Source organism: Dichomitus squalens, assembly GCF_000275845.1.
Source record: "Dichomitus squalens LYAD-421 SS1 unplaced genomic scaffold DICSQscaffold_5, whole genome shotgun sequence".
Taxonomy (NCBI): Eukaryota; Fungi; Basidiomycota; class Agaricomycetes; order Polyporales; family Polyporaceae; genus Dichomitus; species Dichomitus squalens.
The window spans coordinates 257,890-273,446 of record NW_006766887.1 but is presented as its reverse complement, the minus strand read 5'-3'; the positions used below and the strand labels follow the sequence as shown (position 1 = coordinate 273,446).

Here is a 15,557-nt window from a genome sequence, read left to right as displayed (position 1 = left end):
GCGCCTGCGGGTTAGGCATGGGGCTACGAGATTGGTTCGCGGGAGATCGCGCGGCGGTGGCCTGTTGCTGCTGCTGTTGCTGCTGCATTCTCTGTTGGTGCTGCACGGCATGCGCTTGGGCCTGAGCCTGCTGGAGCATCATTTGGTGCTGATAGTAGTTCATCGCCTGTCCTCCCTGTGCATTCGGAGTGGCAGGTTTCCCGCGCCCTCTCCCCGCGGCGATTTGTGCCATGTATGCTGCGCTTATCTGGGGTGGGTAGGCGCCCGACATACCTGGCTGTTGAGGCACTTGCTGATGCGCGGGGTTCACTGGGGCTGGAGAAGGTTGCGGGGGTCTATGTATGTTTTGTTGTGCCTGGGGGACTGCCTGTATAGGCTGAACAGCGGGAGGTGCCGGGACAACGGACGGTGGCCTTTGCTCCGATGCCGCCGGTGGGCTGCCTGCATGAGCAACAGACGTTGGGCGAGGGGACGGAGCTTGCGCTGGCATCGGTGTCGCGCGACCGCCTTGCTGCTGAGGATAGTGTGGGTGGAGATGCGCAGGTATCGGAAGAGGCGCGCCAGAGGACGCTGTGGGCGCTATCGGCGCGGGGGTAGCAGAAGCTCGAGGGACAAGCGGTGGTTGCGTTCCGTCCGACTTCTTCTTGAGTTGAGCTTTCTTGATGCTCTGGACGGGCATAGGAGGAGATGCTGCCATGACGGGCCCCGGCGCTGGGGAGGACGCGGCCACAGGTGGATGGTATTGTTGTGGGGGTGGGACTGGTGTAGATGAAGAGGGCACGGGGGTAGCCGCTTTTGCGGGGAGATTGGCAGGGCCGGGGGGAACCGCAGCTGTCGGCGCTGCCGCAGGAGGAGCAGTAGGTACAGGCGTCGGGCCTGCGCTTGTGTGAGGCGAGGCAGTCGTCGGAGCAGTTATAGGCATGGTCTGCCCTGACGCTGCAGGCGGATTCGCTTTGATTTGCTTCATGCGTTGTATTGCGTCCAGGATGGAAAATTTTCTGGGTACAATCTTGTCAAGTCCGTTTCGACTTCGCCAATACGGCGTACTCACCCCGGTGGGACATTCCGCTGCGGGGCCATAAACTGCATGAGCTTCAAGCGACGCGCCTTCTCGAAGTCATCCGCCTCTTGATCTAGCGCAGCCGCCTTGCGCTTGAGAGGCAAGGGTACTGGTGGTGTCGACACTCTCTGTGTAGCATTTACGACACGTGCCAGGTGAATATCTGGATCCAAGCACAGGGGAGGGGCTGTGGCCAACTGCGAGACAAATTGATCAGTAACCATCGGTGCCCCAGTCGAGAGGATATGGAGACGAGGACGAGGGACAATCGGCCTTCAAGAACTCAAATAGGCTCTCTGTACAGCGAGTCCTTTGGCAGCAGTTTTAGAAGCTCGGTCAAAAACTTGGAAGTGTTATCTAGATTCTCGACACCTCGCTCCACTATCGAGTGGCTACGAGCTCAGGCTATTCAGACAATTTCTGATGACTCACTAGCAAACGCGCCTCTAGCTCCAGAGTATCAGCATCTGTCCATGTTGAGCCATTCCTCAGGTTCATCAAGCATATATCCTGCCACCGAGACTCGTCAGTGGGTGTCAAGACGACGCGTGTCTTCTCGGGCTGCTCAAGGTCGGGATCGCTACTCTTCGGTGGTCTATAGTCCAGCAATTCCACTATGAGACAACCTGTCAGGCAGTCAGTATATTCATATGTCAGTCCAACCATGAGTGAGTCGCATCACCTTCGTAGAATGGTAGCTTAGCGGCATCGAACAGCTCTAAGAAATCTACGGGTATATGCTGGCTGCGGATATCGTCCAATAGCGACTGTACGAACCATGAGCGACAACACTTGCATAAGGCATGGTAGCTATGTTTCCTCACCGCAATTTGATTATTGTACAGGAATTTGGACCCGTTGTTCAGTACCCAGTGTTCGCGGTAGAGTCGCACCGTGAATGATGGTGGTGAGTTCTCATGGTCCTTGAGGAGACCCTGAACAAAGCGACTGGTGTTGTACAGCGCCATATGTCAATGCACACCTACTTATAGAACCTTGTTCAGAGACCGCGGCGAGACCTCTTAGGTCTCGAGGAATGTACGCCAAGAGACGGAGGGTGAGGTCATGGACGAGTGGCCGTCCGCAAGTACTGAGACAACGCGTGTATTACGTAAACCAGTGCTGCAGCGTTTGAGATAAAGTGACATTGTCCGTGGGAAACCCATCTGCACACTCCAAAATGTCCGACGCTGACCAGCTGAGAGAGGTCAGTATTCTAGAGTCGAGATTCACCAATAAGTCTGACAGAGCTGTGCAGCTTACCCAATTCCTGCGGGATAAGAATCCAAGCGTGCGCCAGATTGCGCTCGCAAACCTCCTGACCCAGACGCCCAAAGGATCTCCTCATCGAGATCTTTTCTACTCAGGTTTGCAGACGGGTGGTCTGCAAGAAAAGCACGAAAATGATATCATAAGAGACATCAAAATATTGTGTAGAGACCAGCTGGTAAGAGTTGATGAGAGATCTAAAGCTGTGTTCTCACGTACAGTCACAGTTGACGGCGCACGACGCATTCCGGGCTCTGGTCAATCTGTCAGAAAACTCCCTGCTCATCAATACACTATCTGATCCTGCCTTCCTGAATTTTGTTGTCTCATACATCCTTGTGAGGTGTACTGTCTGCCCAAATCTCAAATACTCACGCGCCTTCTCCAGAACTTCCAAGCCACCCTCGCGGATCTTGCGTCAATGCTACTGTCGAACGTGACCGCCCACGGGGGCGCATGTAATGTGCTTCTGTCACTGAAGGTTTCAGTACTTCCCGATCCGAAGTCACCGATCAAGGTCTTTCCTGTCGATTCTCGTTCCATGACCTGCCCAGCGCCCGTGCCATATCCATCGAGCGAGCCGAAGGAGGTTCTCGCCCTGCCTCTGCTTGTCGACGCCTTTGTCAAGGCTGCCAGTGTAACCGAAGAGCGAGAAAAACGCCTCTTCAAGGGCGACCTGCACTTCCTAGCGAGCGTGTTTGCAAACATCAGCACGGTACGTGCAATAGACAAACGGGTCAACACGGCCGTCCTGACGCTCCGTCAGGTTCCAGTAGGACGTGCATTCTTCCTCACACCAAGATCGATTGATCCATTGAACGAGGACGCTGATCTGGAGTATCCCTTGTCCAAGATCGTTGCCTTCACGGAACACAAGGATACGATCAGACGCGGTGGCGTTGCATCCACAATCAAGTTTGTGAACTTGAGATCTGCGATCGAGCTACAGGCTTACACAACTGATTTGTAGAAACTGCGCTTTCCAGACATCGGCTCATCGCGCCCTCCTGACGGAGGACACCGACAAGGTTGTGGTACCTCCTTCAACAGTAGAGGCCCCTGGCATTAATGTCCTGCCCTACGTGCTTCTCCCGCTCGCCGGTCCGGAAGAGTTTGATCTCGAAGTACGCCCTTTCCAAATCCGATGCCATCTTTATCGCTCGATATCCTGACACGGCAATCACAGGATCAAGAGAAGCTCCCCCCCGCGCTACAATTCCTTCCACCGACCAAGGTGCGCGAACCAGACCCCGTCCTTCGGCAGACACATGTAGAAACCCTTCTATTGCTCTGCACGACACATTGGGGACGCGAATACCTACGGAATCACGGTGTATACGAGATTGTCAGGGCCCTGCATGAAAACGAAGAGGTTGTAGTAGTGAGTACGAATACCTCCTCATCTTCTGACTGCACTGCTGATCGTTCTGTTCAGGTCGCAGAGCACGTGTTACGTCTCGTCAATCTGCTCAAGCGAGAGGAGGGCGATGATACCGTCCACGATGGGGCTGACGTCCTCGCACCCTCAACCCAAGAGGTATCTGATGACGAAGATACCAAGATAGAAGAGCTCTAACTGTACGAAGCTGTACAACGACGTCCAAATGTAGCTCATACCTTAGCCCTGCCAATGTATCGGTATTAGACTTGTATGAATCGCGCAGATCTCAAGCCCGTTGGGCTCAGCCAGAGAGGCTTGATCGAGTTTATATGAATTCCGAGCAGTATGATACATTAGCAAGGTGTGTATGAAAATAAAGTACCAGTACGCTAGTATACTGGGATTGTGTGGCTGGCCGGCCGGTACGCCCTTAGGACAGCACACGCAGCTGCATAATAGGAATAAATAGCACACATTAGTTATCGTAGGACTGATAGAAGTAGTTTGGCGGACTGTCAGGGCGTGGCTGCGAGTCATCCGAGTTGAGCAGCCAGCCGAACGAGTCGGTACGCCCCTGCTCGCCATATACAGAACTGCGAGGTTCCTTAGGCTCTGCAGGAATAGGTGATGAGACGGGCAAGGGCCGCGACTCTTCGTCATCGCTCGAGTTGGTGTTGCCGACTCGCAAGCTGGAGTGCCATTCGTCGGGCCTCGTCGAGGTCGATGCGGTTGGCCTGCGAAGCAAAATCAGTAAATCTTGGAAACAAGGCAGCCACCTGTACCACACACCGCTCACCGGACTGCTGGCTCCCGCTCCCGCACCCGACGCTCCTTCATGACGTCCAGAGGGCGCCTCGACTGAGGAGCTCCACCAGCTCCGTTCGCCTCGGCAGACTCAGGCGATAGGCCAGACAAAGGGACAGCAGCCAATTGCAAGGTGTCAGATCTCCTCGGCTTCGCCCTGGGCGTGACCCCGACGGTGATCTCAATTCCCGCTTTCGTGATCTGTAGGCCGCCTTTGTGGCTGAACGAGACGAACGCGGTATCGCGGGTCGCCGAGCTAGCAAGGACGCTGCCCAAATCGGGATCTGGGCGTTGCCCCTCCCCGCCGCATCGCGAACTCGTTGAGGAAACAGAACGTGATACTGGCCGCGGGCGAGGCTTCGATTTTGGCTTGGGTGTCGCCTCAACCTCATCTGTCCCCGACGGACCATCATCCGGATGCATTTCAACGTCTCCTCTCTTCGCGCTAGCCGTTCTCGTCACCTTCTTCCGCCGTTTCGACGGGGCTCCCGCATCGGAGTCGCCAGTGTCGCTGGTGAGTGCGATCACATCTTCATCAAGCTGCCTGCTAGTCGAGGGAGCACGGGACGAGGCCCTACTGGGAGCCTTCCGCTTCGCCTTGGACCCACCGGGCGGAGGCGACCGGTGTCCGACGGATTCGACGTCCGTTTGTGCCCCTGAAGGAGCCTTGCCCCTCGCGCGAGGACGGGGGCGGGGCTTCGGTCGCTGTGCCCGCTCCTTACGCGCCTCCTCTGCCTCCATCCGCTCCTCCTCCTCGAGCTCCTTCCGCCGCACCCGCGCCCGCTCCATGAACATCTGCTCGCCCGCACCGACTACCAACTGCCCTCCACCCTTCGCGCTCGAATTGTTACTGCCTGCCTCGCCTTCGCCCTCGTCCACGGGGAACATCGCCACGCCGTACTCGACGCTCTCACGGAGCGTCTCAATCGCCTGGTCTCTCGGCAAAGACAGGTCCTCCATAATTAGACGCATCGCAGCCTCCGGAACGAGGACGAGGGAGATGAAGTCAGAAGGGGTAAGCGGGAGCGTCGCGTCCGGATGGAAGTCCGCGGGCGGGAACAAATCGCAGAGTGTCTGGTGGATGATGACATACCCCAGTTCTCCATAACTGCGCATGCGACCTCAGCATTAGTACCCATCTCTCAACTAGTGCACGCCATAGTAAGTGCTATCAAAAGAATGCTACGCACTATCCCGGCTGTGTCTTGTTGAAGTGCAAAAACTGCCCGCGCACACCCGCGGTCTGCCGTGAGCCCTGCTGCCGCACGTTCTTGACGACCTCCATCCAGAACTCGTTCTCCTTTCTCGGCCGCCGGCTGCCTCCCCTCCACGTACGAGAGGCCTCGGCCGCAAACTCCCCATCGACGTCGTCCACGATCGCCTGAAGGTGTCCGCGGAGCCGGGAGATCCTTCCCGACAACGCATCCCAGTCAATTGTCGTCGGCCAGCCTCGCTTGCGTGCGCGGGGAATCCAGTTGCGCTCGAAGCGATGCCGCTGGCACACGCCGACGAAAGCCGCGAGGGGGGCGCGCAGGCCGAGGGGGTTGGTCAACCGGTCGTCCGGATACGACACGTGCTTCGCAGCGGCCATGAGTGCGCGCAGGTGCGGTGTTGGGTCCGAAGGAAGGGGCTCGTCGCACCACGGGCAGAGCGTCTTAGGATCAACGGCTGGGTTTAGGAACACTGGAGGGAGAAAAGGGAAAAGACGGCCGTGGTGCTCAGTATATTGACTATATGCATGAAGTTGTGAGCCTGCATATACGCACTTTCGTCGTCGGAACCCCAGTCAACATCCAGCGAGATCTTCTCGGAATCGCCCCGTCGTTTCTTTCTGTATGCCGCGTTCTCTTCTTCGATGCCTCTGTCTTGCGTCGTGCGCTTGGTGACTGGAGACACCCTGCGTAAACTCTCCAGCACCTGGGTCGCCATCGGGAATGGGGCGAGCTGTCTCTCGTCTTCGTCCTCTCCAGAAGATGACACCACCGTATTCCTCCCCTTGCTTGAGATTAGCTTGAGCTTCGCACGCGACGGTGCCCGCGGTGGCGGCGAGGTACGCTTTGATGCAGGAGAGGAAAGCGGGGAGAGTTCCGGGAACTCCGTCGTGCGTCTATTCCGCGCGAGAAATGAAGGCGAATTGAACAACTTGTCGAAGGGATCGTCGCTTGCCTTCTCCTTGCCTTTTCCTGGGCTCCCTCCACGAGCAGCATTTTGCGAGGACAGGGGCGACAGTAGGGGGAAAGGGTTAATGTCTCTGTCAGCCTTGGAGCTGGGTCCCTCGCGCCCCTTGCCCTTGTCTTGTGCTTTCGTGTTCGCCCTCCGTCGTGTCACGTCCGTCTTTGCGCCATCCGAATCGTCCTCAGAAACATGGATCAGTTGAGAATGGATCCCCGCAAACTCTTGCGTGCTCTGGGACCGCGTGAGCGGCTGGCTCTTCTCGCCACCCTTGTCTTGCGATCCGGGACGGAAGTCGGGGACGGTCTGAGACTTGCCAATATTGTTACGGTTGCCCTTGTAAACAGGGCGCGGCGCGACACGAACAGGGCGGGGGGTCTTGTCGGCGTCCTTGTCCTGTTCTTTCGCGCCCTTCTCGGGCTCACGCGGGGGAGTGGACGGCCGAGCCGGACGAGACCGGTCTTTGTTTGGGGTGCGCTCTCGCAGAGGTTGTAACTTCGCCTTCGTCGCTTCAAAGGAAGGACCGGCACGGGCATTCGTGCGGGGGAGAGGGGGGGCCGGACGAGAGGTGGACGAACCTGTCTTTGGGTCCTTCGGTTGTGGTTGTGTGTCCTGAGAGTTCTCCGGGGTCTGGCTAGATGAAGGACCGCCCGCCTTCTTCTTTGATATCCTCATCTTCGTGAGATCGATAGGTTTGTAGTCCGGATTCGCCTGGTGGTGGTCAATTACCACTACAGTGGGGGAAGGCGAGGACGAGAGGTTGCGTGCTCCGGTCGTGGCCCGCTTCTCGACACGCTTGGGCTTCCTCGGAGAAGTAGAGTTATGACGGGAAGACCCGTGCTGCGGAAGACAGTCGAGCTCATCTGGGCTAGATTCGGGGTCGCTGAAATCGATCACCACGCCTGTGCTTGAGGAGGCGGACTTCTTGGTCGACTTGCGAGAGGGAGAGGAAGTGCAAGAGCCAGAGGCCTTGTCGCCAAAGTCACTGCCAAAATCCTCGAAGGTGGCGCCTTTTCTCTGAGACGAGGGCTTTGGGCGTTGTGAGAGCCGTGTCGTCGTGGACGCGTCGGTTTCGAGGGTCGTGCCTCTGCTCTTCAACATCTGGTTCATGGCCTCCATGGGGTGTGCTCAGAGACAGCATCCAGTCCAAGCCGGGAGAGATTACGCGTGGTTGCAGTCGAGAGTCCTAACGTCGTCGTCGTCGTCGTCGTCGTCGGTCGAGGCGCGGAGTTAAACTTAAAGTTGCCGTCGACAGACGCGTCGGGGTGACGGTCACGTTGGCGCGCCCTGCTACGTCACGCGACAGGGGCGCCTGAGTGATGACACATGCATGTTTTCCCCTATCAAGAACCTGAGCCCGAAAGTTGTCCTACTCATCTCATCTCATGAAAACTAGATACCCTCACAAGGTATATGACCTGCACATGAAGTACCTGGCTGTCGGTATTGCTTCAGTCTATAGACATGATTGATGGCTTGGACGCGCAAGAACCGGGTCCGAACGAAGGTTTCCACGGTATTCTCCACCTTCCTGACGAGATATTGCTGCAGATTGTGCTCCATCTTGGCTTTCAAGACATAATAGTATTACAGAAGGTCTGTCTCTATTGATCATCCGACTGCAGATATGACAGTGCTAACCCTATCCTCATCGTTTTGGTACCTAGACATGCACGCGCTTCCGCACGATCACTCAAGATCGCTCGGCATGGCTCCGTATGCTCAGAACGCAGAGTCGATTGCTTCCTCTGCCATCTCACCTCGTACAACCATCATCCTGGACACCCCTATCTTCGACAGAGGTCGAGATGGCGGTTCGCAGGCTGCAGGATGTTGAGTGCACGTGGCTCCTCCCACGCTCCACGTATTTTATCCCTGGCCATGTTGATCACTGCGCACTGGACCCGGTCTTCAACAATGACGATGGCTCACGGACGATATACACTATCAATATCTTCCTCGACCGCTGGCTACTTTGTGTCTACCTCGAGAAGCTAGTCGAGCTTTGGGACCTTGACTCCGTCTTTCACGATCCAAACAAACCTATCCTTTGCACGAGTGAGCAAATCAAGGGAATCGGCTCGTTCTCTTCGGCTATCACTCATCTCGACGAGCAAAGTCACGTTCTTACCATCGCTTTCTCCTGGTGAATCCTCTCTTTGGAACGCTAGCTGTGTTCGATGATACTGATTTGTAGAGACAGTCACGAGTTGTGCCATGTGCTCCAAGTGCAACTGTATCCCTCGTCAGCCATGTATTGCCCCCAACAGAATTGCGGGTCAAACGATGTGCAATTTCGCACCATTGCCACAATCAGGTTTGCCTCGCCGATATTTTGTTTGCGTGCCCTCGACCCGACCCAATCCCTTCTACTTCTCGGCCTCCCGTCATCTTTCCATTTACTCAACTGGGACACAAACAAGCGCACAGTGGTCAATATGCTCTCTGAAGAAGAGGAGGAGCTAGTAAGTCGATCCACCACGTGTTGCCCAAGCCTACTCTCACCTCGTCTAGTGGAATGGTGTCGTAGAGGCCACCTTTCTCACCCCACGCCACATCCTGGTCCTCAAAGCCCACTCTCTTGAAGTCTGCACGCTTCTCGACAGCCCACAGGTCCGCATGAACCAAGATTTGCCTAATGCCGACACGGGCCCTTCTGCCCGCCTCCCTCCCGCCGCGCAGTTGTCCGCCGTGGTCCGCTCTCACTTCTTCCCTAGCACGACCTTTCGCGGCGTCTCCTTCTCCAAGCCTATCGTCTGCCGTCCCTCCGTCTTAGACCCTCCAGACGAACCCACCCGCGTCTCCCTCTCTTTCCTCGCCTATGACGTTCTCCGCGGTCTCTTCCACTGCTCCGTCCTCGTCATCATCCCCTCCCCCGGGTCGCCCTCGCTCCGTAACCTACGCGATTATGTCTCAAGCCCCCCGATCGACGTGCAAGTCCGTCTGCTCGCCGCACACAACATGGCCATTCCGGTCGCCCCAAGCACCGAAGCATCCCCTGTTTCCCGGAGCGGATTCTCTCATGGCACGCGCGGGTTCGTGTCTGCCTGCGCACTCGGGCCCGCAGGGCGCCGCGGCGTCTGGGTTGAGCGCAGGCGGGGAGCCGTCAGGAGAGTCGTGTACGGGTTTTCGTCCGTCATCGCTGCGGGCGAGGACGATAGCGACGACGAGTCCGATGGCAATAGCGTCCACTCGGACGGGGTTGAGTTCGAAGGGCCGAGGCCCCCTCACAAGAAAGATATAGGCGGGAAGAAGAGGAAGGGAACGAAAGGCAAGAAGAAGGCGAAGGAGGGGTTCCAGCCCGGGACGCCCATCTCGGTACACAACTCAGAGCTGGATACTGAGTCCGGGCATGGCTGGCTCACGCAGGCACCGCGCGCGATTGACGGGAAGGAGGTATACGACGTGAACTCTTACGATCTCCGAGGTGAGCTTCCTCTCAAGTTGCGCCTCTCTGCACGTTTCCGACAGCACCTGGCTCACGAGTTTCTTGTCGCAGACGACATCACCCATATCGCGTTCTCAGAGACGACGGGGCTCATTGCGCTCGGGACACGCAAAGGCGACATCCGCATGCTCGGCCGAGCGAAGTAACGCCCATTCACCCTCTCGGCCTATCGTCCGAACGGAGTGGAGGGTTGGTTTGGGCGCCAAAGCTGATCGTCCGAAGACGTCGATCTCGACATTGTCGAGTGGAGTGTTCGCCGAAGAGGAGTTCAGCACAATTTGCAGCGACTTCGACGAATTTGCACGCCGAGCGGACACATCGCGCTGCTGAATGGTGTGCGCACGCAGGGTCGGGCCATGTTGGACCGTCTATCGGCAATGTCTGGCAGCGGGGCCAGAGTCTGACAGCGTCTTGGGAATTGTATGCGGAGATTTGGAGAGGTGCAGATGTTAGCGCGCATGACCCTAGGGCCTAAAGATAGCCGGCGTTCGACTGGGGAAGGTTTATGTTGTACTCACCTGAAAGGGGAATAAAAGCTCGGCTGTCGGATCCAGCATCCACTCACGCCCACATACGCCAAGCACGCTCACGAATTCCAAACAATGGTTGATGGTCTCTGCGAAAACTGTTTCAAGGGTATGTGTGCCGTCCCTGTAGTCACAAATATAACAGCTGTTAATTGTTGGTGCTGTAGGAGTCCGCCATGAGAGTACTCCGGAAGGTCAGGAGCTTCTGCCCGCCGCGTCGCATAGTCCTTTCATATCGATCGTCGCCGATCGTTGTGCTCACTGTCAGGCAACCTAGGCAAGATCGATACGATCGCGGGAGTAGAGTGCTACATCGCAACGCCCACGGGCGACTATCCTAAAGACAAAGTCGTCCTCTTTCTTTCCGATGTTTTCGGTATTCCTCTTATCAATAACAAGGTCCGTAACATTTGATAGTTCCTATGAGTTCCACCTGCTGAGCTCATACAGCTGCTTGTCGACGACTTCGCGCGGAATGGGTATGGCACGATCATGCCTGATCTATTCCAGGGCGACCCGTACCCTGTAGACGCATTGACCCGTACTGACTTCGACCGTGAGGCATGGAGGGCTCGGCACAAACCCGAAACCTGGGAACGCTTCGTCGATACCGTCGTCCAAGCGCTACAGGCGGAGGGTGTCACTTGGATTGCGACGACGGGCTACTGCTTTGGAGCTCCGCCCGTCTGGCGACTCGCGCTCAAGGGCTGGAGCAAAGTCTCTGTGATCACACACCCGTCGCGCTTCCGGATACCTGAGGACCTTCAGGTACGCCTTCAACGAAGCAGTTTGAGACATTTTGGGGAGTGGTTTACTGACAACGTGTGAAGGAATACTTTGACCAATCGAAGGCGCCGCTGCTGATAAACAGCTGTGAAGACGACGCAGCGTTCCCGCAGGAGGCACAGAGGGTCGCCGACGCGGTTTTCAGTGGGAGTTTCTCTCCGAGCTACAAACGTACGTATTGGGAGGGTTGCTCGCACGGCTTTGCTGTCCGCGGAGACATGGTACGTTCTTCTGCCGACGTCGGCCATTACTTGTTGATGGCTGAGACACGATTTGCAGAGCAACCCGAAGGTCAAGGCTGGCAAGGAGGGAGCGTTCGAGGCGACCGTGAAATTCTTCAACAAGTACAGGGATTTGTGAGATGTACCGGGGATCTATAGCACGTGCCGTATACCTAGGTGTAAGATCAAGAGCATTGTTCATTGTGGCCTCCGCATATGTGTTCCGTCTACTCCCTGGGAAGCTTCTGGTTCTGCTTCCGCCTAACAGCGCGAACTTCACTTGATTGAAGACCAGACGGTCGCTCACGCCCTGGACCCCGCCCGGCTTCCCTGCGAAGCACAACTCGGAAAGCGGCGGTTCGAGGCGAGTTCCGCCCTGCTTGAGTCGGGTAAGCATGTCAGTGGCAGGACGGATCACGACCAGGCCATTAGCTATATATTCGCAGAGGCTACTAGGTGGCAAGCTCATGTCATGCATCTTGGCCGGGGTTGCCGCTGGTCTGAAGAAGTGAGGGATTACATGGTCTGGGCTGTTGAGCCTGTCCACTTGCAACAGACCGTATAGGGCCATCACATAGTTGGGCTGACCGTAGCCTGACGGTGGAGCCGATAGATACTAACCTTGAATCCTGCGATGCATGCAAACTATGAGACGAGAGACAGAAATCACACGCGAGAACCCCTATGCACAGACGATGCGTCATTCAGTCATTCCAGTCGGCCACGAGTGCAAAGTGTGTGGTTACATGGAACACAGCTCGAGAGATATCTCCAGCTATCGTTACGTCAGACCTCTCCTCCACATGCTACGACTTCCCGCTTAGTTGCACTGGGCGACCAGGTAGTTGTTCCCGTCGTCGGGGTCAACGGCATACACCTGGATCGTGTTCGAGTCCGCGATCCCCCGTCCCGCATTGTACTCCAGGAAGTTCACCTTCTGAGACCCATCGCTCTGGACCGAGTACCCATCGCGCACCCCAAGGTCCTTGCCGGAGACGAGGACGCGGTAGGAGTACTTCTTGTCGGTGAGCACCTTGGGGAACACGACGTTGTCGACGTAGCTGCTCGGGTGGCCGCGGACCCAGTTCGGCGTATAGTCGAAGGTGAGCTTCTTCTCAGCCCAAACGAGGGCAAAGGTGATGGCGGTGCTGTTGACGTGGGCAGACATGATGCTGTATGCAAGGGATGGAGGTCAGCGGGACATGACAAGTGTCTGGGCTTGAGGACGTCGGGCAGACCTTGGTTTCAAACGTAGAATCTGCGATGAGGAGAGTGGTCAGTACATCTGCCAATGCATCCACGAGAGCTGTCAGTGGCTCACCGAAAGGATGTAGGAGCGAGTGCTGAGGAGAAAGGTCCCTCCTCTGTCCTTTTTATACACAATCTCGTCGCCTCAGCGTACCCCTGTACGTCAGTACATGCACGTTCGTTTACCGCGCGATGCTGAGCAGAGACCAAGCATGAGTGGATATGCGGCCTGCTGACCACCCCAAATGTCATTGCAGCCTGTTCCATTGCGAGCATCGACACTGCTCGGCGGACCATGCGAGGAGTCTGACCCGGTAGACGCTCGAGGCTTTGGACTTTCGTTAGCCAACATGACGCCATGACGCGTTCGTGAGCACCGAGCGGCTGGGAGGGACGCCGGTATGCCTACGGAGCAAGCATTGATTTCCTTCGGTACGAGTAGCAAAACGGTCTACGGAACATCCTATAAATAACAGATCAATGAGTCGACTTCACAAGATGCGCGTTCACGTTGGAAAGGCGACTTAAGCCTTTATCAGCGTCGAATTGGTCTATGAAATCATCAAGGATGATAGTGCTCACCTGACGTAAGGGAAGTGTATGCTCCAGCACACTATAACATTTGGGCCAAATAATTCGCGTTTTACTATAACTATAAGGATTGAAAAATGTATCTAACTGATATCCCTGTCCAGCAACGTCAAAGTCTGGTGGACCAGCTGAAGGACGCTGTCTCAAGCACCGCAAAGCATGATTCACGTCACTACGACACGTCTTGCACATATGGATACTAGAGTGAAGACGCCACGCTTGGTTTCGTTCACGCAAGCCGCTGGTGGAGCAATTGGGTCAACTGAACCATCAAAACAGACTAGGAATCGAGAAGGGCGTCCATCACAGGCTGGGAAGCCGACCTCGAGCGAGGGCCGTCACCTAGATTCACAGAAGACGCACGTTGTTCTCGTCACGAATCTCGCTGGGAAGAAGCAGAGCGGTGCCAGGCTTACGTCCAATGCAATGGCGGACGCCCACGGCCAGCTTCCCGGAGGTCCGACGACAATGGTGTTGGGTACTTGCACTGGCTCCGGAGAGTGGACGTTGAGTCTCTACTTGGCGTCTGAGAAGGCTTGTCTCGTTGACGAGGGCATGCAGATACGGCTGTCCGAGGCCCAGGAGAACTGTGACGAGGTCTAGAGGCACCATCGCCCTTTCGTCGACGCCCGTCGTCGTCAAGTACGCAACCCGACGAGCCTTCATCAAGGCCGGGCGCGTCCATGACGGTCCACAATTGGGTGCAAAAGTATTGACATTCCGCATGGAAAGCATGTCAGGAGACCCCAAGTGTCGCGGAGGCTGACATAGCGCGAGTCTCGTAGCTCTGGTGCCAGCGTATTCATACTTCCAAATACGCGTATTACTCAGTACACTGCAGGACTTGCTCTATAACGTGGTCGCTTCCACCTTTTTCTCCAGCTCCTCCGTAAGCTTTGTATCAGACGCGCGGGCCGCCTGGGTGTCTTTATGAGTGGTCTGTGTCGAGACTGCTGGAACGCCTTCAGGGCCGTCCCAGCCGGTGAGTGGCTTGCCATCAGCCGTCTGGACACGGGAGAAGAATTCAGGATGCAGGAAACCCTTTTCGTCTCCTTCAGTGAGGATGACGCCATTAGCGGATAGATAGAACTTGATTCCTGCGTCGATGGCTTTTTGTACGTCGATGAATATGAGAATCTGCGATGAACTCCGCATGCCTGGCCGTAACACAGTGAGTGAGCGTGTCGACCGATGTGAGGACTTTGTCTATAGGAAGGATAGCGTACCGCTGATGACACCGGAGCCAGCTACACCCTGAGCGAGATGAATATGGTTCCGAGACATCTTGCTAAGGCCTTGTTCCTCTAGCGATGTGGCACCTTTTAGGCAAAGAATTCACCGCACGGGTTGTTTAACTCACTTATACTTTCCCAGGCACGCTTCGTCGTTCCGTGGACGGCAATACCAGTAGGAATGTCCGCATGAGACTGGATAGGCTCTAGATCGAGCACAACCGTCTGCACACGCGATGAGTCACACTTCTAGATGGAACTTATTCTTACTACCATCTTACCTTCATCGAATGACCCTGATTAGCCCGTATCCACCATGCCTCTTCGCTAGAGTTCGGATCCGCCTCCAGCACGAGGCTATATCTACTTTTGGCGTCGTTCTTTACAATCTCCTGAAGTGTGGCGAAGTCGAGCTCGCGCAATTTGGGGCGCGCCAGCTACTTCCAAGGGCATCAGCGCGTTTCTGCGACCGAATTAACCTGTCACGAAGACTCACTAACTCATCCAAGCGCACATAACCATCCGGGCGCATGGCAAGACCCTCCGACTGCGAGCCATGTCGGAGGATCCACGTCAGTGTTTTAGATATGCGGACATCATGGGCGTCCTTTGGTAGTCCCCTCAACTTCGCGGAACCACCCCTTCGTGCGCCTCCGCCTCCACCTCTGCCCTTTGTATTCTGCCGTTCTCCTGGTCGTTTGCGATCCTTCTTCTCCTGGCGTCGCTGCTGCTGTTCCTCGGTCTTGTCCGCATCGATAGACGACATCCCGAGTGTGCGGTTCTGTCGTAGCGAGAATAGGAACGAGCTTGACAAAGCC

At 56.2% G+C, this 15,557-nt stretch overlaps 6 protein-coding genes across 6 annotated transcripts; 2 read left to right on the top strand and 4 right to left on the bottom strand.

The window, feature by feature from the left end:
• Nucleotides 1-754: 754 nt before the first annotated feature.
• On the bottom strand, nt 755-2,134 carry DICSQDRAFT_81015 (uncharacterized protein; the record flags this gene model as incomplete). Its single annotated transcript, XM_007362808.1, has 5 exons — nt 1,885-2,134; nt 1,743-1,827; nt 1,493-1,686; nt 1,052-1,257; nt 755-998 (listed from the first exon to the last, which is right to left on the bottom strand). Coding segments are annotated over exons 1-5 (873 nt in total), but the record flags the coding sequence as incomplete, so codon positions are not given.
• Nucleotides 2,135-2,240: 106 nt separating this feature from the next.
• DICSQDRAFT_159976 (uncharacterized protein) lies at nt 2,241-3,951 on the top strand (the record flags this gene model as incomplete). The annotated part of the gene is made up of 8 exons (XM_007362807.1): nt 2,241-2,267; nt 2,319-2,507; nt 2,557-2,667; nt 2,718-3,044; nt 3,096-3,244; nt 3,300-3,453; nt 3,516-3,710; nt 3,765-3,951. 8 exons carry the CDS (start codon nt 2,241-2,243, stop codon nt 3,903-3,905), a joined length of 1,293 nt encoding a protein of 430 aa, XP_007362869.1. The 3' UTR covers nt 3,906-3,951.
• A 1,287-nt stretch (nt 3,952-5,238) lies between these two features.
• Nucleotides 5,239-6,778, bottom strand: DICSQDRAFT_81010 (uncharacterized protein; the record flags this gene model as incomplete). The annotated part of the gene is made up of 3 exons (XM_007362806.1): nt 6,281-6,778; nt 5,705-6,197; nt 5,239-5,622 (listed from the first exon to the last, which is right to left on the bottom strand). Coding segments are annotated over exons 1-3 (1,038 nt in total), but the record flags the coding sequence as incomplete, so codon positions are not given.
• Nucleotides 6,779-9,610: 2,832 nt separating this feature from the next.
• DICSQDRAFT_178578 (dienelactone hydrolase endo-1,3,1,4-beta-D-glucanase) lies at nt 9,611-11,924 on the top strand. Its single transcript, XM_007362805.1, has 7 exons — nt 9,611-10,113; nt 10,186-10,770; nt 10,829-10,855; nt 10,930-11,060; nt 11,112-11,429; nt 11,492-11,668; nt 11,727-11,924. Exons 2-7 carry the CDS (start codon nt 10,737-10,739, stop codon nt 11,805-11,807), a joined length of 768 nt encoding a protein of 255 aa, XP_007362867.1. The 5' UTR covers nt 9,611-10,113; nt 10,186-10,736; the 3' UTR covers nt 11,808-11,924.
• Nucleotides 11,925-12,488: 564 nt separating this feature from the next.
• Nucleotides 12,489-12,836, bottom strand: DICSQDRAFT_125142 (immunomodulatory protein FIP-Fve; the record flags this gene model as incomplete). Its single annotated transcript, XM_007362804.1, has 1 exon — nt 12,489-12,836. One exon carries the CDS (start codon nt 12,834-12,836, stop codon nt 12,489-12,491), a length of 348 nt encoding a protein of 115 aa, XP_007362866.1.
• Nucleotides 12,837-14,356: 1,520 nt separating this feature from the next.
• On the bottom strand, nt 14,357-15,505 carry DICSQDRAFT_125141 (uncharacterized protein; the record flags this gene model as incomplete). Its single annotated transcript, XM_007362803.1, has 5 exons — nt 14,357-14,664; nt 14,734-14,826; nt 14,868-14,964; nt 15,021-15,176; nt 15,236-15,505. 5 exons carry the CDS (start codon nt 15,503-15,505, stop codon nt 14,357-14,359), a joined length of 924 nt encoding a protein of 307 aa, XP_007362865.1.
• Nucleotides 15,506-15,557: the final 52 nt, after the last annotated feature.